Source organism: Chrysemys picta, chromosome 3 (assembly GCF_011386835.1).
Source record: "Chrysemys picta bellii isolate R12L10 chromosome 3, ASM1138683v2, whole genome shotgun sequence".
Taxonomy (NCBI): domain Eukaryota; kingdom Metazoa; phylum Chordata; order Testudines; family Emydidae; genus Chrysemys; species Chrysemys picta.
In genome coordinates, this window is record NC_088793.1 from 155,711,543 (window position 1) to 155,736,392 (window position 24,850).

The 24,850-nt window shown below is 43.8% G+C and overlaps 1 protein-coding gene across 1 annotated transcript in view; it reads right to left on the bottom strand.

Annotated features, from left to right (window-relative positions):
* The window catches only part of GALNT14 (polypeptide N-acetylgalactosaminyltransferase 14), a 192,735-nt gene that overhangs the window by 34,873 nt on the left and 133,012 nt on the right, over positions 1 to 24,850 (bottom strand). The window contains exons 4-8 of the mRNA XM_008175015.4: positions 15,896 to 15,963; positions 12,844 to 12,909; positions 10,108 to 10,229; positions 2,706 to 2,793; positions 176 to 260 (exon numbers count right to left, since the gene is read on the bottom strand). Coding sequence (XP_008173237.1) covers positions 176 to 260; positions 2,706 to 2,793; positions 10,108 to 10,229; positions 12,844 to 12,909; positions 15,896 to 15,963 — 429 coding nt within the window. The remainder of the gene's footprint in view (positions 1 to 175; positions 261 to 2,705; positions 2,794 to 10,107; positions 10,230 to 12,843; positions 12,910 to 15,895; positions 15,964 to 24,850) is intronic.

The following is a 24,850-nucleotide window of genomic DNA, read 5'->3' on the forward strand; positions in this document are numbered from 1 at the left end:
GGTGAAGTCAATGGAAAGACTCCCGTAGACTTCAATGGTCTTTGAATCTACTCCTTAATGTGCAAATTTCCCTGCAAGTGAAAAGGGCAAAATCAGACCTAGCTGGCACCAACTTCCACAGGAGAAAGCCCTCCATTCACCCCAGTTTTCCCCCCTTCGCTGTCATGCTACTTACTTAATGGGTTCTGTGGGGTCAATTCGTTTGGCTTTCTGCTCTGGGGAAAGCTGTTCCCATTTGAAATGTAGACTCCAATCAAACCCTACAAACAAAGTAGAGAAGGAGCATGGTGAACTTGGAGATGGACACAAACTAGGAGACCACTAAACCCATCCCCTAATCAGCACAGAATTGTTTCTGATTCTCCAGTTTCAAATGACTCAGATAATGGGGCTGCAGCCAGTTCTCTTAGGAGACGATTCCAGTGTCTAACACATTTAAATATTACAAACAATAAACTACATTAAAGGAAAGTTACATTGCAATGTCCAGCACTCAAAAGTCAGGAAGTGCCAGAAGAAAGGTGGCCTGTACAGACTTAATTCAGCACCCTTATGCATATGCACTAGGATACAGTCTTTAACTACATGAGCACACACTATTGTCTTCACAGGAGCCCTGCCTCATTCAGTGAACAGAATGGACAGGGCTCAGTTGATGATCAGCAATTTAATATTTCATTTTACCACCATCGTTCAACATGTGGGCCCATGGCCTTATTTATTTATTATTAATTTCCTCATGGGCTTTTGTATGGTGCTCATCACTGTAATACTGGAGGGGTTCACAAGCATTAGCAAATTTACCTTCACAATCCCCCTATAGGATGATGGGGTGATACTATTAGGGAGGAGAGATAGCTCAGTGGTTTGAGCATTGGCTTGCTAAACCCAGGGTTGTAAGTTCAATCCTTGAGGGGGGTCATTTAGGGATCTGGGGCAAAAATGTGTCTGGGGATTAGCCCTGCTTTGAGCAGGGGGTTGGACTAGATGACCTTCCAACCCTGGTATTCTATGTTCTATCCTCATTTTACAGATGAGAAATGGAGGCACTAAGGTCCAAAGTTAGTCTCTAAGGTGCCACAAGTACTCCTGTTCTTCTTTTTGCAGATACAGACTAACACGGCTGCTACTCTGAAAAAGGTCCAAAGTGTACATTAACTCTGGGGGGCCAGTTGGAGAGACGTAGGGCCTGATTTTTCAGAGTACTCAGCATTACACCGCATTTTGAATGTTCAAAGCACAGATCCTATCAATTTCAGTTCAAGTTGTGAGTGCTCAACACATCTGCAAATCAAGACAGGCCCCAAAAATTGAGGAACACCCAAGTAGTGACCATCTCTGAGAAGTCTACTTTAAGTGTCTGGTGCAGCATCACACAGGAACTCTGTGGTGGGCATAGAACCCAATTCTCCTAGCAGCATTCAACTGCCTAAACCCCGAGACTCTCCCCTCCCTTTCTGCAGTCCCCTGCCTCATTCACTACCCACCTTTCAACTCTGCAACAAATGAAACAGAGGCTCTCAAACAACAGCCTCCTTCACTGCACAACCCTGGTTCATTCTCTACGCTCGTAGGAAATGTTGCATGTTCTGGGGCTTCTAGACGGGGAGGTGCAGAGCAGAAAGGGTCCCAGAGACAGGAAACTCAGAGAACCAGCAAGTTTGCAGTGAGGTCCAAACTAGAGGCTGCCTCATCTGCTGAGCCCCCATCTTGAGAAGAGGGATCAAAGATTGTAGCAAAGAGGCAATGAGCCAAGCCTGTCTGAACTTGAAGAATGGCTTTGGTTCTGTTTATTGAACTGTATAAATTGCCACACCAGAATACATTCATGGTTCATCTAGCCCAGTTGCCCCTTTCTGCAGAGGCTATAGAGACTGGACTTCAGTACGGGCCACCTCTCCTCCCACACAAACCTGTTCATCTGTCATTAGTCTCATCATAGCTTCCATTTGTCTCTGTTAAAACCACCAGACAACAAAGCCTGGTAGATAGATAGTCCCTGCACAGAGCACTAGCTGGCACTTTCTAGAGAAATCCAAGGACATGAATAAAAAACTCCAGGGGCGCGTGCAACGCAAAAACAAGGAGAGGAGCCACTCTCTCTCAGAGTAATCAGAGAACAGCATTCTCCAAGGAAGGAAGAGTCATTTTGCCATTTAGCAGAGGGAAGTCATATTTCAGTGCCTGATTCTTCACTGTGTCACTTTGGTTTTACACTGACATATATCTGGAGTGACTCAGTGGGAAAATCAGGCAACCAGAAATGTGCAAAGCTCAGAAGGGAACTTCAGCTAACAAACCAAATTATAGCTGTGGAGATATGCATAGCAATACTATCCCTCTATATCCCTCCCCTTCAATGACACCTGGTTTTCTCTGCTACTAGGGGTTAGTTTAGATGGAATACTTCCCCCGCATGGTCACAGCACCCTAGTAAGGAACTTCATTCCCTCAAGTCAGTGGTACGAAGGCCAATCTAGCCTTGCAAACCGATAGAGGGGGAAACAGGGTATTTTTAGCATGCCTTGCACAAACCAGCTGTGTATACAGAGCGTTATAAATAATCCTTACAGTAGGGAGCTCCGACTCAGTGCCTCCTTCACACTGAGTCACTCCTTCTCCACTTCCCTCCGCCAGTGTCTGCTGAGCATAGTGCCTGACAGATCAGCATCACCCAACAGAGAGTGAGCACAACACACACTCACCTCCTCTCAGGTCCGAGGAAGCAGCCACGTAGGCAAAAGTGTCCAAGTTGATGATGTCGATAACTGGACTGACCACGCGGGTTGGATCCTGAGAACAAGGAACAAAACAACCCATGACTTTTGACCTGGTGTAACTTCTCCTCAGAAGCCACCTCAGGAGCAGGGTGGTGGGAAATCCTGTATTATGGGCAAAGATGTGAGGAAGCTGGTTTGCCACTGAGGTCTGGAGTCCTCTACTGATCCATAGGACAGACAAGTCAAGGGGAGGGCCAAATTCTTAGCTGTGTTCACTGGATGGAACTCTTGATGTCAATCCAGTTTCTGGCGGACTGGTGTCCATATCACAAGAGCAAACCTCACCCTTGTTGGCTGTCTTTTCAGAAAGGCTAAGGGTTGAATGGAAGCATCCGCTCATCCCTGGAGGACAAGGTTGAGGGTACACTGCCAGCGTGGTGTGTGGGGAAGCTTATACTTCCCCTATTATGAACAGACTCCAAGGCAGTCAAGCCAGCATCTTTCACTAGCTCTAAATTCCCTCACAAAGAAACCCGGACTGCATAGGCTGTGGGTGGGTTTTATACCGAACTTGGCTCAAGAATCTCTAGCTGAGTACAAAACTCCATCTTTCTTTTAGAAATTCATCAATTAATTTCCCCCACCTTTCCTCCTTTCAATTATTTTTATTGAATTTCAAAAGTTAAGCCACAAGCAAGCAGTTTAAAGAATAGACAAAACAAAGCCAGCCAGTTAAAACATACAGAAAAACACTACATATCATAAATCCGCAAAATTACCATTCAGCACTGCTTTTGTCAAAGGAGGGGTAGGGTTAAAATAGAATGAAATGATGTTAAATATTTGGTACTAGCGATTTAATTAACATCTTGTTATAGGAAAAGAGATTATACAAACAGTTAGGGACAAAAATATCTACAGGAGGATGAGATTTTGACAGCTTTGACGGGTCTCTTATCTTCCTTTTTCTTTTCAAAAATCCCAAACTCCAATTATAGCTCAAACTTCAAGCTTTTCCCCTCACCAGATCAAATCGCTCTTCACAGCCATGCAGACAAATGCGTCTTAGCACATGCAGGCTTGCTCTCTCACTCTGGAAAAAGATTTTGTTTTAGAAATCAGTCCTAACAAATAGGAGCTATGTTCTGGAGCAGTCATAGGACAAAGGAGCTGAGCACTGAAAGTCATGCTGCTCGGCCATATTGGGGACTCAGGCTTTATACATCGGAATGATAATTCTTGGCATTGCTATGACATTGTCTATCCGAGAATCTCAAAGCACTTGTATGGACATTGATGAATTAAGCATTATAACACCTATGTCAGGTCAGTAAATATTGTTATTCCCATATGGTAGATGGAGAAACTGAGGCACAGAGATTAAAGACCGACACTCTGTACCTCAAGGTAGCACCCTGGAACCCCCATATTCACCACTGCCATATAATCACGATATATTTTGTAATATAATTTTGAAAGTCTTGATTTGTTGCACATTAATATCCTGTTAGATTGTACGTGCTATCATTGTATGTGAAGTTATGAAGTACTGCTAAATATGCTACTGAAATATGCTGTGAGGTTGGGAGATGCCCACAGCCAGCCTTTCAGTTGCAACAAAGGAGGGGCCAGACAGCATTAATGGCCCATCAAGAAGAATCAACTATCCCAGAGACTTCTCAGAGAAGGCACATATGCAGTGGAGCTGCCTGACCCCACCTCACAGCTAGGATCTTTCTAGCAACTGGAAGAAGGTATAAAGAGAGAGGCAGTGGCACTTGGCTTCTTCCCCTCCCCATCTCAACACCTGGAAAATCATCTGGAAAGAAAAAACGTGGAACTAAGAAGATTGGTCCCAGGCTGTAAGGGGGTCCAATCTGTGCACTGAGGAACTAAAAGCTAACTGTACCATCTGTTAACATGGGACTGTTTGATTCAAATTGTCTATTGTCTGTTTAAGTTAGAATTAGACTGAGAATTTATTGTTGTTTCTTAAATAACCAATTTTGATCTCTATGCCTGCTACTTATAATAACTTAAACTCTCTCTTTCTGTAGTTAATAAATCTGTTTTATATTTTACCTAAAACCGTGTGTTTTGGTTGAAGTGCTTAGGAAATCTCAGCTCATGTTAACAGGGGCTGTTGCACGTGCATTACCCTTTTGTCGGAGTGGCAAACTAGGTAATGAATTTACATTGGCTAGGCTTCTCATCAGGGCAAGACGGTACGGTTCTGGGGCATAGGGCTGGAGCTGAAGGGAATCGTCTGGAGCTTCTCTATTGATAGTTCATGAGAGGCTGGGAGATCATTCATGTAACTCAGTTGGGCATGTCCCTGCCTGTGGATGGCTGTGTAAGTGCAGTGCCTATCAGAGGCTTGTACCTTGGCATCAGCACCACAGTGTGAGAGGCAGCCCAGGTTGGTGGGACAGAGAGCTTAGCGGTCCCACAGTCCAGGTTGCACCTTGGAGACCCCGTCACAAAGTCCCAGTCCTGCTCCTGATTAAGTCAATGGCAAAACTCTCAATCACTACAATGGGAGCAAGACTGATCCCTAAGTGGCTTGACCAAAGCCAGTGCACAGAGCTCTGACACCCAGACTTGTGTCTGAACCCCAAGATCACCCTTCCCCTCAAACAGCACACCTTTTTGCTGGAAGCTTTTCTACCTCCTCTTTTCCCAGCATGATGAACTTTTGAAACTGATTGAAAAATCCTTAATACAAGAATCCAACCAATACAGAACAGAAAGCCAAATAAGTGACCCCAGAGGTTAGTGCTCTGCACTAGGAACGGTCGGGAATTTTTTTTCCCTTCCCATGAATATTTTTTTTGAAGCATTCAACATTTTTCCTATCACAAATGAGGACGAAAAGTCAAAATCTGACAAATACAACCCCAAAAATGTTTTTTTCATTTGGGGTCAGTGGAAACATTTTGTCATATTTCATTTTGATTTCACCTTTTTCTTTTTGTTTAACCTTTTTTTTTTTCAGTCTCTGTAGCTTACATTTCTAAACAAAATTTTTTTTTCAAACCAGAAACCTGGATGTTTTAATTTTGAAAATGTCAAAATGAAACATTTCGATGATTTTGAAACCTTTGGTCTGAACATTTTTCAAATCAGGAGAGTCGCTGAACCTGCCCCTGTTTCACGAACCATTTTGGTTTTGATGAATTGGAGTTTTCAACCAAGAAAAAAAAAAAGTTAATGGAAAATGTCCCAACCAGCTCTACTCTGCACTATGAAATGAGCGATCTCTGTCTATTTCTCAGCTCTGATTTCTGGACGGCTGAACCAGCAAGAGGCTGAGGAGAGGGTGTCTCAAGGTTGCTTTCTAGTGACCCTTCTGGTTGACCCAAAGAATGGCACTGATGAGCTCACTGCAGGAAGGTGTCCATGAGACAGGGCAAAAGGATTTAAACCCAGGATGGAGAGGAAATCAGAGGATACTGTGTATGAAACTTATGTTGAGGAGGAATGATTATGTCTGGTCATTATGTTAACATTTTACCATGAGCAACTTGCTCATGAACACATTTAGAAAGCCATAATTCATGTCCAGATTGGATTCTCCTCATCCTCATTACAAAGCAAAGATTCTTACAAGAAAATCCCCATGAACATTCTCTGTGTTTCTCAGCAGAGAGAAATACTGCAGGGATTTTAGCTTTCAGTGACATACTTAGAATCTCTGTGCCCGAGTGGCCACATCTATACAGTAGGGATAATGATCTTACCCAGCATGCACAAAGGGCTTTGAGATCCTGAAAAGAAAGGCACTTCTTAAAAGCATAGCTACTATTTGATTTATAGTCAACTTTTACTTTAGTCAGTTTCACCTTCTGGCTCTCACATGGCTAGCACAATGCTGCACTGTTGGGGTTGCAAAAATTTCAAGAGCATGTTTACCTCTAAACCTCCATATTCTAAACCACCTCCCCACCCCATATTCTCAAATTCTTAATTAGAATTTTCAAAAATTCATGAACGCATTTCTACTGATCTTGTTGTCACACAAACTAAATTATATCTGCAAGTCAATCATGCATTGTCCCTTTAGAATGTTCTTAAAAGTCAAATAAAATATTTCAATGGAAAAGGAAACTTATTCCAGCTATTTGGGGCTACAACTACCAATGTTGACCTCTCATTAGTTTGAATGGTTAGCAAGAAGGCGGTGGACATCCTTCTCCCTTTGAGGTGGATTCATGCAAAGTTATAGCTTAACATCCCACCTTAGAGCTCTCTCCACAGACTGGGAGAACATGCAAAACTGTCAGGGGCTTCAGATGGAAGCGGAACGTCGCCATCCGCTGGTTCATTATAGTGGCATTAGCAAAAGCCAATTTTCAGGTGAGCTGATTACGATTGATTCTTACTGTAAAAATGCCTTAGGCTTGATAATTACATTTTAAGAAAAGTAATTCAGTTGAAATAAATGGGTAATGGTTTTAGATATAGCTCTATAAGTAAAAACGAGAGACCGTGTGCTTACACATTTGTAGTCGTAAACACAGTCTTGTAACATGTGCATGCGCTCTCTCTCTCTCTCTCTCTCTCTCTCACACACACACACACACACACAGAGCTCCTTTTATTTTGACATTTGCCGAACACCCAGAAACCTGCCTGAACAGCTGCTTTGCCCCGTGAAAAATGGGAAGTGACATGCAGAGTGGAATGGTGCTGGGAGCGAAGTCAGATTCATTTTGGGCCAGTCATTCTTAATTTGCTCGAGACTTACATTTTATTACCACAAAGACCATTCCTGCCAGTAACAAAGCAAGAAAAGACTTTTTATATAACATTAATTACCACTGTAAAAGAACATGGCAGGGAATTGGCCGATTGTCTTTCCAGCACCTGCCTGAAGGTGGCAGCAGTAACATTTCATACAGTTCCGTGATCAGTATCTTAACCCCAGTGTACAGGATGGAGGCAATGAGCCAGGTAACTAGGACACTAATGGACGGGGGTCAGGGACCCCTTGGACCTTTAAAACATTTCTCTCAAGGGTCACATTTTTAAAAAGAAAAAAATATATTTTCAAAAAATACCCTCCAATCCTGGCCTGTAGTACTGCCCACCCCTCCACCCCCATCACCCCTCGGTATTCCAGAACTAGGTCCCCACCCAGCTCTGAGGTGCACCTCAATCCTCACTGAAGCACCATCTACAGTTCCATTTCTGCACACCCCAGACACCTTTCCTCTAATGCATCTCCATCCTGACCCATAGCAGTGCCTGCTGATCCAGCCTTGGGCTCCCCACACATAGCTCGGTCAATGCCCTTCACTCCTGACTTGCCATAACCCCTGCTACTCCAATCTCAGAGACCACTGAGTGCATCGACCACGCCTATGTGGTGGCTTCGCAAGCTGGGGGAAATGCCCACTAGGAAGTAGGATGAACCCACTATGCTGTCTTTGTCCTAAAGTAGGATTTAAATCCAGGTCACTACAAGTGCGGACCTGTCAGTGGATTAAGCCACTGAGCCTTCTTCTAGCTCTTTAAAGTCCTACTTGACAGTGATCTCACTTGTCCCAAAATGTCAGCAACACCCTTCAACAAAGTCCCTGTCAACTTCTAGGGAGTGACTGAATCCAGGTCCTCTGCAGCATGACCAGCAGAGAGTGCTAACCACAGAGCCAGCTTCTACTTCAAGCCATGCACATATTTAAAATAGAATTACAAATCAGAAGTTAGCAGAGGTGATGTTTGGCTTTAATGCTACATTCAAACCATGCTCCTGCTGCTTGGTTGTAATGAAACTCCTCTGGCATTGCTGCCTCTGCCATCCACATTCATCCATCACATCGACTCTGAGCATGAGCTACGGTCCCTAGCGCTGCAAGGGAAATGCAGTCCTGACTGCCACCCTGCTCTCTTTCACTCTGCCAGAACACGTCAACGGGAAAAATGCTTTGCTCTTGAGTTAAAATGCAGGGAGGAGTTGGCTGGAGAAGGAAAATGTGGAGGGGAGGAGTGTTAAAAGGCCATATTCAGGGTGAAAAACAATCAGTGAAATAAACGTTAGTGGAAGACCCTGTAATGGGGCAGGTCAGAGGGGAGTCTTTATAATATGTAAGTGTCATTGTGATTACATCAGTATTTATTAGATGTATTTTAGTGCCACCTTCAGTCAGAGTTCGGGGCCCCGTTGGGGTAGGCATTGCACAAACACAGTAAAAAGGCCTGACCCTGAGAGCTCACAGGTTAGGAAATTAACCTGGACCTGTGCCCCCACCACGTCACCGGAGCTTCACATGGAACAACATAAGTTTGTGACAAGGGGCAAGGTAGGTTTGTGAGAAGATGCTGCAGGGTGATGACCGAGACAAGGGGCAAGATTATGGCAAAACAAGCCCATTTTTACATAATATTGTGACCTTACACAAGGCATTTCACCCCTATATGCGCCAGTTCCCCAAAGATAGGTTCATATATTTCATAATAAAATATAAAAAGAACTGTTTTAATCATGAATAATAGTATTTACCAGGAGACACACATAATAGTAACAATAATGATCTTTCTAATGATCCATAAACACTCATCTTCCAAGCACAGTTAACCACCCAACTAATTAAAATCTGCATGCGATGTCCCTGTGAGGTGCAGACGTATAATTATCCCCATTTTACAGAGGGGGAAATTTGGGCACGGTGAGGTCCAAGGTCACAGGAGTCAGTGGCAGATGTTCCCAGATGCTACACCGAACCCACAAGATCACGCCACCTTTTATTTGTGGCGGGCAGGGCGAGGAGAAAGGTGTTTCTAGTAGAAGGAGAACATCATTGTCTGCTGTGAAATCAGCAGAATTTAAACCTATTAAATCCATTTATTAAAGTTTAATTAGCATGAAATTAAATTCAACCCTTATTCAAACAGCCCTAAATTATCAGTATTGGGCATTTTTTACATGAGCCTAATTGAAAAGTCCCTTGGAGCAATGCCCACCTATTCCCCTTGCACTACTCAGCATTTGCCTCTCAGTAATTGCAACAGGGACCCAAGGGTTCAGCTAACTTGATTTGCACACACACACACTGGCCAGTTCCTTGCCTCCTGTCTCTGCAACATACCCATCATCTGGTGGGACTGACTCACTATTGCACAGCCAGGATAATCCTTCCGACTACAGCAGCAGTACATCAGGGATGAACTAGGCCAACTGGGATCACCAACGGAGCAGGAGAGAGAGAGAAAACTCTAGTGCATGCTAAAGAAAGGCTAGAGAGAGAAAACCTTGGCAGGTACCCCACTGAGGGTCAGCCCTGAACGTTCCGACACATGTCCACCACTGGCCATAAGAGAAGCTATTGGTGGATTTTGCCAAGACTTGTGCTAACTGAGTGGTGACCTGGTTTTCTGAGACACTTACCTCTTTGATCCTCTGCAGGAGAGGCAGCAGCCAGTCTTTATTCACCTCACAGTGACTGTCTAGGAAGGTCAGGACTCCTGCCTGTGCCATGTCTGCCCCTCGGATTCGGGACCGGATCAAACCTGTTCAGATACACACAAGCTCAGGTGCAGCACAGATTGCATGCATCTCTGTGCAGGGGCTTAGTGGACTCCCCAGAAGCACATTCTACACCCACAAAACCCTTGAGCCCCGACCCATCCTCCATCCCACATGTGCATACCTGGGGTTTGGTGTGAGCAAGCCACCTCCATTTTCCAAGGTCATTAAAGTAAATAAAGGGGCCATTTAGATTACTGATTTATGGCATTTACACCAATTCTTAATTCATGCAATTATTTCTGCTGCCACTTTCCTGGGGAAAAAACAAGACTTAAAATGCTTCAGTAACCCCCACAGATACAATAATCTAATGTGAATTTAATTCAGCTCGGAATGTGTCTGTAACAGCAGTGACAAAGGAGAGGGGAATTTGAACAAATATTTTATCACACCACCACCAACAACAACAACCCCCATCCATCCTCCGCCACACAGAGTGAGTGAGTCTCCTTAGTAAGTCTGTGGCTTCGGTCTGTACGTTCACTGGATCCACCAGCGACGTTCCCACTTATGTCCATGGAAGCCGGGTGTAGGGATGGAGGACTGTCCATAATTGTAGTGCCAATCCATGAATAGGTCTCTCTCTCTAATCCCTAAAACTCATCTTGACTTCCCGCTGCTGGGTCCATCTCCTGCCCCGCTGATGTCCTGCCCTCTGTGGCATCGAAGATCATTGGCTCAGGATGCTCAGCAGAAACATCTCTTTTATCAAGGAGGGGGACATCTCAAGTGCTGGTCCCAAGGAGCAACAAGCCTGCTGTGTCCATTATAATGCACTTGCCCACACCTGGCTGTTGGCAGATGTAGGAGGTGGATATTTGTGTATGTGAGGAAGAGACAGAGGTAAATGCAGTGGGTATATCTAGCTGTGATACTACAGTTTATGGGGAATTACTCAGACACGCAGATTTAGGGCTGGATTGTTTGGTTAATTTTTGATCTCTAAAGATGAACACGAAGCCCTCCTTCCACCAGTTACATCTCTCCATCGTCTCTGTATGTGATATCTACTATCTGTACTACAGTCAAATGGCTCCTCCCCGCTCATTCCTTCAGCACACTGCCCATTTGCCAATTAGCAGCAGCATTAACTAAATGGATGGACCCTCCACAAACGGAAGGACCTGCACCTTGACCAAGGATAGCTGAGAGCACTAAATGGGGACACAAGAATGGAGGAGGTGCTGGAATAGCACCGTCGGTGGTAGTAGTGGTGGGATGAAAGGAGTCAACAAGGAACTGAGGGATGCTCGGAAATAGAAGATCACAAAGGCAAGAAGCAGCATTGCAGGGACAGGCAGAAGGAACCCATTGATAAATATGTTACAAGAACCTAGAGGAAAGGGACTGAGACATACCCCAAGAATGGAGTCAGAGCAAGAGCGAGAGACAGACAGAAGGCCAAACCCTGGAACCTGGGGCAACCTGAATGACTATGAGGTTTACTGGGGATATCCTTGTGGACTGGAGAATGGAGGATCCCCTCTGACTGCACTCTACAACTTCTATGGCAGCTCCAGGCTCTGTCATCTAGCTAGGGGCCTACCATCTCCACCACACCCTTGCCCCAACTGCCTACAGGCAGCGTGCAAAGAGCCTCAATGGAGTATAACTCTGTGGTGTACAAGTGGATGTGACCCGTCTGGGCTGGGTTCCCAAATCATGACTCCCTACAAACCTGCATCTGCAGCAGAACCCATTTCCACTGGGTCAGGGCATTCTGATGCCATGGAGGAGCATGTCTGTATGTGGAGTGCATGTGGTGGGGTGTCACAGTTTGGCTGGGAGAAAGAGAGACAGAAATCCAAAGAGAGGGCCAGATTGTGACTCACTTACACCAGTGTCAATGCAGAGAACTTCTCTGACATCAAAGGGGCCACACAAGCTTCACCCCCAGTTTAACATAGCAAATCCAGCCAAGCAGGAGAATACTCAGATAAACCCCCTCTACTCCCCATCCTCCCTATCTCTCCACTCCACAAAATCCCTATAGCTCATGCCTTTGGCTTGCCACTAAAAACATTTTGATTTTTTTTTTTTTAATACTGTAAAGCAGCATTAGAAAATATCCATTTAGATTCTGGGGCTGGGTGGCAAAGTGTATCTGGAGGTTGCCAGCAATAGCCCCCCAGGGCATACGTTCATCTGCCTTACAGATCTTCTTAATCTTTAAAATATAATTAATTTACATTTTTTTTTTAATTCCCATGGAGGCAGCAGGAGCTGATCTCGTCTGTTTCATTAGAACAAACAGCTTTAAAAAGAAGTCCCCGGGCTTTGTTTTGCCTGTTCTAATTTTCTGGCTAATAAGCTGCAGCTGAGCCTCATTGGATATCTTAATAGGTCCAATCTCTTTGAGTGGGGGGGAATCCATTTTGATTCCTGGCCCTTCTGAACATCTCTTTTTATTAGTGCTCTCGCTCCTCGGAGCCAAGAGTCACTGATATTTGCAGAAGTCCGGCAGACCTCCCTGTGACCACATCACCCCAACACAGTCACTCCTGCTAACTCAACTGGGCATCCATCTCTCTTCCCACCTCTAGGAACTTCCCTCTCTCTCACCACCCACCTGTGTCCTCACCAACAGGATCTTACCTTCTCGTTGCCTGTTGCGCAAGCATTTCACCTTGGGTAACTTGCCCAGTAAACGGCAGTCGTCAGCTTTGGAAACACAAACAGAAGCACACGACACATCAGTGTTGAGGCTATAACTTTCACCAGACGTGGGCCTCACAGGGTACTTAAGAGGGCAGGAAGGATTATTTTTTTCCATGGGTGGCACCTTGGATAGAAACTGGGCTTGATGTTGATCGCACACCTGTGTAAATCATGAGTGACTCTGCTGAAGTAAATGGAGCAGCTACCTAGTTGGTGTAAATCAGTCCATTTATTTCAATGGAGTTAGATGGATTTACAAGGGCTGAGGATATGGTCCAATAGAATTACAATGTAAAATCGGTGGGCGAGGAGAATCAGGGCTTAGATTGGATTCTGACCTCATTTATGCTAGTGTAAATCTAGATAACCAGCCACATGAGTAAACCTGAAGAAGAGCTTTGTGTAACTCAAACGCTTGTCTCTTTCACCAACAGAAATTAGTCTGATAAAAGATATTACCTCACCCCCATGGTCTCTGTTCCCTCATGAGGCAAGAAAACCATTGGATGGCCTAAAGGGCATGGCCAAGGTGAAAGGAAGGGATGAATGGAGCACTACTGCACTCTGGCAATCTCAGCTGTAGAATGGCTCCTTGGGGGCTGTTGCAGCTGGGTACAATGTAGAGCAGTCCTGAGGTTGCTCTAAGTTAGGCAGGCACCAAAGTGACCTCTGATACCTAAAGGACTAAGGTGAGTGCAAAGGTGACTGACAGCCACCTTTGGTCCCTCTCCCCATCCTGTCCCATGTGGAGCTCTGATGCAGATGAAGATCTAGCCCAACAACTTTCTGCTTTTAGGAAGTTAAGTGCCTTATATTTTTTAGCCATTTGTTTATTCTGTCCCTCAAACATCACACCTATTCTCATCTCTTCCAGCAGACTGAAAAGCTCCAGGCCTGGTTCGTATCTCAGTCACAAAAGTTTCACATCAGTGTAACTCCACTGATTTCAGGGTAGTTGCTCTTGATACAGAATCTGACAAAGCCCTGGCTGGGATGATTTAGGTGGGGATTGGTCCTGCTTTGAGCAGGGGGTTGGACAAGATGAGCTCTTGAGGTCCCTTCCAATCCCGATATGCTACGATTCTACGATCCAAAACTCTCTGAATTCAACAGGAGTCTTTCCAGTGACTTCAGTGGGCTTTGGATCAGGCTCTTATGCCAGCGTGAGATCAGAATCGGACCCTTTGTGCTTAATATGCACTTCAACCAGCCCTATTTATAGCCTTAGAGTGTTGGCAGGTAGAGAGTAAATTGCTTGGAAAATGGGTATAAGTGTATTTTATATCCTCCTTTTAGTTGCTTTTCTGCTACACCTTGCAGCCCCTTGGTGTGCAAGTTAAAGTGATGCAATGAGCATTCATTGTATCAATTAAACCTGTTCTCTTATTCACTTCACTCTACAGCCCTGATTCTCCACTCAGTCACACCAGTGTACCATCATTGGGCCTGATCCTCAGCTGGGGTCAACCGGCGTAATTCTACTGAAGTCAATGGAGCTTTGCCTATTTACACCAGCTGAGATCTGGCCCACATCCTTCAACAGAGTGACACTGTGTAAAATGGGTGTAATGGAGGGAGAATCAGGTCCCATGTGTAATTTACAGCATCATTTTATGACACAGCTGTAGCTGGCTCACTATGCTACAAATGGTCACTAAACGGATCTGAATCCCTCTCCCTTACACCAGTGAAAATCAGGAGTTACTCCTTTGAAGTGAGATTCTCCTCTCAGGAACAATGGTGCAAATCCAGAATAGCTCCACTTAACTCAAAAGGTGTTCTGGACTTACAGCAGGGTAACTGAGAATTAGATCTACCACAGTAGACCACCACCAGTGTAAAATTGGTGTGGGATTAGAATCAGGCCTGCTGTGAATAGAAATGATTATTTGGTTTCAATTAAAACAGATCCTCTCTTTTGGAGTTTGAAATTCTCATGCAGCATTTGCAACCCCACCCTTTGTAGAAAGGGAAGTGTGAACTGTGGTTCAAAATCTTTTTTTTAAAAAGAAATTCCCTTCCTAACACCTTAGATTATTAAAACTGGTAGACTCTCACACAGCTGTATTGATTTTGTATCATACAAGCTACTTACATACTTTTTGCGCATGGAAAATGAAAACAGACGTCAGTTTTACTTCTGATTTTAGACAGTGACTTTCAGAGTCTCATGCACCAGTACTGTGTGGCAACATATGGACTGCAAACTGAAGCTGGATGGGAATTTTTCAATGAAAGGTTTTTGGGTTGGAAAATGCTGATTCTTCAAAACCAAAACGTTTCAGGGGGAAAAGGTCACTTATGATGAATTTCCTGTTCCAAAATTTTTTTTGGGGAAAAAAAAAAAACATTTTGAAATTGTCCACACATCCTGCTTGGAATTGTTTTTTGAAATCTCAAAAATTTTCACAGGCTGGAAAAATGGATTTCCCATCCTGTTCTACTGCAAACTCTGCATGGCAATGTTTATTTGTTTAAACAAAAAAAAAACTATTTCCATTAGAGCTTTTTTAAGACAAAGACAACTTGCGGACGTGGCTCTACTGGCCATTGGGTTTTCTCAGAGCTTCCCAGTACACAGCCTAAATTTTAGCCAGATTTTCAACCAATGCCCTATAGTGAATGGAAACCAGAAAGTGGGGAAACTGACTAGAAACAGAAAATGAAGCTGACCAGCCTCGTTGTACTGTCTATCCTGAGTTAAAGCATAAAAATTAAACAGACAGCATAAACAGGCAAATGAGATATATAAAGTTCCTCTAGCTTAAAGAATCTGTCTCTAGCTCCATGCCCAGCCCCACACCCTCGAATCCCAAACTCATTGCAAAGGGGGCTATATGTGAAAGGTAATACAGCTCCCATGTACTGCCATCACCCAACATAGGGCTGTGTATTCCCCATCCCTTCGCTTATTCTGTCATCCCAACCCAGCACAGCCCCCTTGTGTGCAGTCTGTCTCCTGGTGGTTAAGATATGGAGAGTCACTTACGATCATCGCTGAAGTCATCCACTAATATGATTTCATGGACCAGGTACACAGGGGTGCGGTTTAAAACACTGAGGAATGAAAAGAGAAAGTCCATGATAGTACCTGAGCAGCTAAACAAGTTACGAGAAGGGGAAAGGTGAGAGCTGACCTTTGACAAGAACCAAAAAAAAAAAAGTCAGATTTCCAGTACAGAGGTAGACAATGGATGTCCCTGTGAAGCAATGTATAGGTAATCAGTCCCCAAGCATCAGATACCTGAAGTCACACCTAATTATTCTAAAGAGAACAGAGTTCCTATTCCCCTCTCTGGCCCAGCCCTGAAAAGCCTAGAAACAATTTGCCATTAACCTCAACGGGAAGGGGGGAAATGTATGTTTAACAACGTGCATATTGCAAGCTAAGTTTCACATGGGGTTGTAGAACCCTCTTAAAATCCCTTCCCCTCCCCTGGAACTAATGTTAGGTTACTGGCAAGGGGACCAACACAAAGCAAAATTACCTATCAAAAACCCATCTTTTCAAACCTCACAGACATGGGAGGAAAAGTCCTGTTTTTACTGTGAGCGGATTGTGTTTCAAAGGCTGCAGAGAGGATAACAGCGGGTTTGTATCCTGCCTGTTTAATAAAAGAAAGAAGCTGGAGGTGATAGTTTAAACTCCCCTCCAGGAGTATAGTTATTGTGAAATGGGGATGAAAGCTACAATCTATTCTTAATTATACCATCTACATGTTCTGTCATTGGCAGGGCCTAATTCTCTCCTCGCTTACAGTAGTATAAATCAGTGAAGTCAATGGAATTATACTAGTGTAAAACCTGCCTATAGGAAAGGAGTCAGGCTTGACTTTTTGAAGGGACATTGGCAACTGATGGATTGATCGTTCGTATAGAACAGGGGTAAGTTGATTATTTTTTGTCAAGGTTCAAATTTCTTGGTCAAGGTATAGTTAAAGTCCAGACTCTAGAGAAAATAATAACAAAAAACCCAATCATCATATGTAAATAAAAAGATTTTGGGGTCCATTGGATATTGTAGGTAGGTTACAGTCTTAATACACAGGCTTTCCCTTTAAGCCTGGGACCAGTCTCCTCAGTTCAGGTCTTTGTCTTTCCAGCATTCTTGTTGCTTCCCGTGTAGGTGGGGGAGGAGAAAGGTAAAAGCACAATGCCACTGTCCCTTATTTGATACTCTTAGTCCATGTCCCTGGAAAGACACTAGCCCAGGCATGCCTGGAGTGCCTTGCTGAGTCACAGGGTTGAGCAATCCCCATTGTGTGGTGCTTCTCTTACAGAATTGTAAATCCCTTTGTTTACAACTCCCCTGTGGATTAATGGTCGTTCAATGCCCTCTTGGGTATGGATCACCTCCTTTGTTGTCAGTGGAGAACTAGCAATGGAAGATTACCAAACTTATAACATATTTCAGTAACAACCATACAGCAAAATTCCAAAACTTCATACACACTAATGATATGTATTTTTGACAGAACAATGGGTTTCAGCAGTTCATGTTTCTTATGATATCTTATATGGCACGCTTTGTATGAAATATATCATAATTACACGACAGGGTGAATATGGGTTCCAGGGTGCTGCTTTGAGGTACAGAGTGCCGCAGTAGGCTTGGCAGAATTTACTTTTTTAATTTTGAGAGGATAAAATGGATGTTTATTTGTAAGCATCTTTTTAGATTGTTATTGGTTTAAATGTTCAGTTATGCAAAATTATGGATTTTAAGCATCTTTTATTTTTATCCATTTAAATTTTCACAGTTGTGGGAAATTATTGGGGGGCTTAGACAATAATTATTTAACAACAATAGATATTGAGATTCAAAAAGTTCAGGCTTTAGAACCGTTAAAACACAAATTGTCAACATCACATATCAACATGTGCAAAGTAAATATCCTTAAATCAAAGTGTAATAAGTTGTCAAGCAGTGTTTTCTTCCTTTGCCTATTTGTAGATTTCAATTATCGATGGAAATATTTTTCTGTCAGTCTGTTTGTGTGTGGAGAAATTGACAATGAGATAAAAATCAGGCCCACTGTATTCATTACAATCTCCCTCTCACACACCACTCCTTTATTTCACACTCCCTATAATTTCTTTACTCTCTGTCCCTTTCTGCTCGGCTCCCATCTTGTCTGTTCACTACACTTTGCCTCTCTTTCTCTGAACCCTTTGCTGAGGTCTCTCCTACCTGATAAGCAATAAAGCATTTTTATTAAAAACAAACAAACAAAACTGTTCAAGCTGAATGTTCAAACCCACAGTGTTCAAGTGGGTTCAGAATAAGTTCACCCCCTCCTAGGTGGCACAACATTGTATGAGGAAGTGATGCCTTAACCCACCTTGTCCTTTACGGAGAGTCTGATACTGCAGGGTGCTGAGTACCCTCAAATCTCATTGAAATCAATGGGAGCTGGGGGTACTCAACCCTGCACAGGATCAGGCCTTTGAATTGCACACAGTGAGCTAAATTCTGCAATCACTGACACTAATGCCACTGAAAGCACCATGGGTATAAAATCAGAGCAACTCCATTGGTTTCAAAGGAGCTAGCCTGGATTTACACCAGTGAATGTGAGAGCAGAGCTGGTCTCAAGCCTTGTAGGGTCAGGTCTTTGCCTGGTGTAAATCAGTGTCGCTGCACTGACTTCAGTGGAAGGACGCCAGTTTGCACAAGCTAAGGACTGAGCCTGTAAATGTGATATTTGAGTGACACTAAAGCCTTGATCCCAGCCCTGGTGCACAATAAGGTTATCAGGGAAATATTCCCACCCACTCTGTTGCACTAGCTCCTCCAGTGATAGCAAAGGTGGGAGCTGCACTAATGCGGACAAGGCCCCCAGGGCTGCTGGCCTTTTTAACACCCGGGGGTTAGACAACACAGAGTTCCAAACGCCCGCCGCCAACACAGCCACAGAGCATTAGCAAAAGTGTCTGGCCACCCCTCCTCCCTCCAGAGTCTGCATGCAGCCATTTCCATGTGCTGTTCCTGCCTGTCGAGTATCCTTTTTAACAATTATTATTATTAATAGGTTTGTCATAAAAATACTAAAAAAGCCCAAACGCAGGAGCTGAGTTCAGCAAATGACTGCAGCTGAGCGTCAGTACAGAGAGACAGGAGAGCAATAGCACACTCGGTGGAATAGTTAACGGGCACTGATCGCCTGGAAACCAGACTTCGGGGACCCAGCAGGAAAAGAAGAATTGTAAAAGAGTCAGCAAAATAAAGAAATAGATAACTGAGCAGGGGGGGGGGGGGGGGAATAGTGCAGCATAAGGCTACCTAACCTGGTAGGAGGGAAACATTAGTGGGGCTAGTTCTGCTTTTACTTATACCAGCAAAACGTGGGAGTCACTTGACTGGAGTCAACGGAGTGAGTTGTATTCTCAGATCTGCCCCTTACTACCACTCCACCTGGGAACTGGCTGCAAGCCACCAGCAGAGAATTCCCCACCATCGCTAGAGGGAGGATGGCCCAGTGGTTAGAGCTCTAGCCGGCGACCTGGGTTCAAGTCCCTTCTTTGCCACAGACTCCTGGTGTGATCTTGCGCAAATCACTTGACCTCTCCGTGCCTCAGATCCCCCTCCGTTAAAATGGGGACACAGCGTTGCCCTATCTCACGGGGGTGTTGTGAGGATCAATACATTAAAGATTGTGAAGTGCTCAGATACTACAGTAACTAGTAGTAGCCTTAAGCCGGGTGTGCTCTTCCTTCTATGAGTAGGGAGCATGTTGTGGGCAGCAGGGGCTAGGGAGGGGTGGAGCGCAACACCAGTCTGGCTAGCTTCCATTGGAGTAGGGTCCATTAAGGATCCTGCATCAGTGCTAAAAATTAAAAGCAGCCTGGAAGCTGCTTTAAGTGTTGGCTGCAGCTGGTCCTCAGTGTTAGGGAGACAGAACAGGGGAGAATCAGGCCCAATGGAGTTACACTGAAGTAAAACTGAAGGACACCAGAAGAAAGTTAGGTCTGAATCCCTGCTCACTTACACCAGTTTCCCCCCCAGCGTAACTCTGTGGACGTCAAAGGAATTATCTTTATCCTGAGGGAAGCGGGAGCAGATTCCAAGGTACCAAACCGAGGGGAAATAAAGAGAGACTACGGGCCAGATTGTGTCCTACTCTGGTGCTGGGGGCGGAAAGAGACACAGGCAAGAAGCACCCCCACCTCAGGCTGGCCTATGCAAGAGCACACTGCAGCAGCATCTAACGTGAGAAGGGACAGCTTAGCCCTCAGTCCATCTGTGAAACAAATGACTCAGAAAGGGGAGAGGAGAGGTGGGGCCATGAGCCCATTCCATCCCCTCCACACCAGCCCATGGAGAAAGGCCAGCACCTTGGAGAACATAATCAGTCTATGCCATGTTAATGTGTGATGATGACCAATGTCACCTCTGTCCCCAACCTACACCTCCATGTGCACCAATCAGCCCTGGAACAGAAGAGATTGTGGCACAGTTCCCCAAGTACTGCCTCCTACACCAGCTAACCCTAAGACAATGACAAGCAGCAAGCAAAGCAAAGCAAATTGATTATTACACTGAACATACGTAGCATAACCAAAAGCCATGGGATGCTCTCGGGACTGGTAATGTTTTTATGCCCAGTTGTTTTGGGAGGAGATTGTACCAGACCATGGAACTCTACAGGATTATTACATTACGCACACCATACAGGTATGGGCACCACAGATGGAAACAGTAACGTTAGAGGGAATTTTTCAACAAAACTTTTTTTTTTTTTTCCTCTGGACTGGAAAAGGTCAGTTTAGACAAATTTCCCCAACTTCGAAAAAAAAAAGCAACCATGAAATTTTGAAATTTTCAGAAGGTCCCCTTGACATTTTTGAAATGAAAAAAACAGTTTTTCAACTTTTCATTTAAAAATTAAGCTAATTTTAATTTAAGAAAAAAAGTTAAAGAAAAAAAGGTCAAAATCAAAACAAAATGTTTCAAAATTATCGAAACAAAAAACATTTTGATTGGCCTGAACTGAATTTTTTTTTCTTCACGTTTTCACACACATTTTTGAGACTTCGACATTTTGCCCTGATTTGGAATGGGAAATTTCTTTCAAATCTCCAAAAATTTCCACAGGAAAGGACATCCTTTCTCCCTCCTCCCCAGGTTTAGTTTGACCACCCTGAACGCAATCTGAAGAACCATGAGTGTCAGGCTTCCAAAAAAGGCACCTGACCCTTAGGCCTGCATTAAAATGATCAGGATTTCACCACCCGTTTGGCAGTGATTTGCTCTGTGTATTTCCTGAATGGGTGGGTGGTGGCAGTCGCACTGAGTCATGCATGAACATGTTACATGCCCCGAATGGCACTGCTTGCTACACTCAGAGCAGATCACATTAAACTATGAAGATTTTATGTATATATTTTCAGCCATCATTGAAATGCGGCAGCTGTTCTTCAACAGCATCACTATGCATCTGTTCAGGACAGTGCATGAAGAACACATTATCCCACTGAAAGCACCTGGGGAACTTTAGAGAAGCACTATGCAGGCTGGCCAGAACGAGTCTACTCTTGCCAAACGTGCCCTAATATCACCTTATTTTTACCTCTTTATGAAAGACAGCACTTTCCAGCAGCACAGCATCCCCCTTGCACCCATCCACAGCACTATAACTCACAGAACCGGGCGCCCCCACTGAATTACCCACATCAGTTCCTACAACACCTGGCCCTATCCTTGGAAGTTTCCCATCCAAGTCCCAAAACTGCTTAGCTAAAGACCTACATCATAGCCAAGGCCTGATTCTCCATTTGCCTGCACAAGTGTAAATCAGGAGAAATTCCTGAAAGTCAGCAGAGCTACACTGGTCTAAACCCACTGTGCGGGATGAATCAGAATCATATGCCTGCAGGCCCTAAACGTTACCGCTTTGGAGTTCTTGGCTGCACTGCTAAAATCCTGCCCAGTAACAACCATCTGCCACTGGTATAAAGAGTTGTGCAACAAAGGCTGAATGTAATAGAAGAGTAAGTTACTTCCCCAAGAGGCTGAGAGAAAATGCATTCACTTCCCAGCAAGGCCAAATTCACTATTCCTGACAGACATTTGCAACCTGAGTTGTATTAATCGGACAATAAGTTACCGAGACCACTGAAAACACAGTGGATTATACACTGCCCCAGTGTGACAATTTGCAAGAATGACTGGAAACAGAAACACTGAACACTTTAGCTTTTCGGTGTTACAGGGATTTCATCAGATACTCTATAAGGCACTCTTAAAAATTGAAAGCCAGCTTTTCTATTATTCAGACTTTCACTCCGCTTTCTTTCTTTTTTTGGTTCTTTTTCCTTTTGCTTTTTACACGTAAAAGCACTTGGTGATTTGCCTCTCTTTGAAGTACTTCTTCTTTATAGAGACTTTTCTTTCTGAAATCAAATACAGGCAAATATATTGCAATGAAAAAAATCAAGACAAATCAAAATATTTTGGGTCAAATCCCAAGGTCTTTACTCATTCCTACAACACAAAAACACCCATTGCTATCAAAGGGAACGATCTCAGGATTTAGCCTAGTGAATTTCCCTAAAGTCAGTTATCGAATAAGGGCTAGATTATTTTCTGTTACTTTGAATTGACACCAATGTAGCTTCCTTGACTTCATTGGGTTTAATCAAGATTATGCTGGTGTAACCAAGCAGAATTTGACCCTAACTTTTCATCGTAGGAGAAGGTTCCATCTTTCTTTGTCGCTTGCATTTTCTCGGGATTCTCTTCATTATGCCCAGGACAGTAGTAAGTGTTTGTAGAATCAGGTCTGAAATGCCACCTGTAAATAATTATCAGTGCAAAATTAACACTGATGCAGGCAAAATGTGGATGCAGACAAGAGAGGCCAGTATTTGCAGACCTGAGATTATGTCTTTTGCTGGTGTGTACTTTTGTCACCCCTTAATACTTGCTGGTTTATAAAAATGACTGCGGACCTCGATTTGTCTGTATTTAAGAACCCTTAATTCTCTCCATGGCAACATAATGGGGCCTGTGGGAAAAAAACCCAACAACATCATAAAGTGCCAGAGAGGCTGGAGGTGATGGTTATTGAAATCAGACAGAGCAAGAGAGAAGAGACAATGCCTGTTAAAATAAACTGCTCCAACAATCCAAACTGACTAATTATGTAGGAGATGGAGAGAGACATTACACCAAGAATAACCATAATGAGCTTTGATTACACTGCAGCTTCCGCATTTTATTCTTTCAAATACCCACTAGCTCTTTGTAATTCAAGAGTTCTCTTATGTTAACATCAAAAGGTAAAAGCGCATGCACAACTGTATATTTACTCACTGTGAGAGACAATTAGCAAATTTATAAAAATGGCTAGGGTTTTGGTAGGGGGGAGGGAAAAGAGAGAGAAAAAAATAGTCAGCACGAAGTGCTAATTATACAGTTTCAGAGTAATACCTGGCTTGTTTTTGCTCTTTTAATCAGAGTCATTTGAGCTATGGCACAGCCTCTATACCAGACCTACATACTGCCTGGGGATTGGATGCATGGCTTCACCACTCAGTTGTCTCAGCAACTGTAGTCTACACACCAGATTACATGGAGAGGGGAGGTTGCAGGGCATTAACTGCCCAGACAGGGCCTGCTTCTACTTATGGGTATTGAAAAATGACATGATAGTCTACCCACTAATTAATTACCTAAATATTTGATCTGGGATGTGCAGTGCCCATATCAAGATCTTTGCCCAACGGTGTTTTTCGGGTTGTCAATAAGAGGTAATTAATTAAGCCTCCTGATTCCAACTCTGAAGATTCAGATTGCAGATGTAAAGAATAAATAATGACCACACAGCGGAGTAAAACTGCACATCTCCCAACACGAGGAGCCTATGTTTGGAAAGCATTCTCGACAGCATACCGCATTGGAGGTTAAAGGCTAAAGTGGGGCAGTTGTGAAATCATTGAAAATCTGGCTCTGGAAATGAAAAAAAAGAGAGCAAGATGGGACCTAAGCATTTAAATAAAGGAGAAGGAGCTGTGCTATGCAATGAGAAGAGACAGAGTCTAAGCCAGATGTTAGAAATAGGAGGGATTAGATCCTCGGAAAAAGGTAAGATCCCACATACCACGATTGGGACCTATGTTACAGCATCATTAAAACTCTGATCAGACTGACACTATACATGGGACTGAGCCCTGTCCTGATTTGGTTACATACTTGGATGTTAACAGAGTTATAGAGTTCAGGGCCAAACCATCAGCTGGTGTAAGCATATCTCCATTGAAGTCAGTGGAACTGCATCAGTTTACACCACTTGTTTAAGATCATTTGGCTCACTCTTGGTCCAGCATGGTTAGCTGTCTCTCATTCAGATCCTTCCACAGAAGTATGAGGTGCTGGTTTCCCTTGTCATCTTAGGTGCCCCTCTCCTAATAGCCCAGTAAACCTCTTAAAAGCATCTCTCTTACAGTTCGTTGACCCTGCTTAAAGAAGCAGCAAGTCTTCCCAAGGGTGCAGTCTCCATCCTCGGTTGATAGATGAGTCATTACCTCTTCCCCTTGTTGGCTTGATGACTTTGTTTACCTTTTATGTAAATGCCTCTGCCTGATGTCCAGGTTGGTTAGACAAGCACACACATGATCCTTTCTGACCCAGACATGTTGATTCCTCAATCACCTTGTGGTTTTGTTTACCTCATGTGTAAATTGCAATTCCATAGTCACTGGTCACCCTGCTTCATTTGTATCCGAAACCTGGGGAGACCTCTTTTCTACTTTTTCAAATACAGACTTTAAAACACAATAGCAGAAGACATCTGTAATTCCACAGGCAGTCTTGTCACATATGTTCCACAATCATATAATTGACCAGTACGTTATTAGTTTTAAAATGATACCTCACAAGGCATATTTTGTACAACTATCATTGCAGTAGTGTGTAGGGCGTGAATAGCGGGGTGCTTAGGGT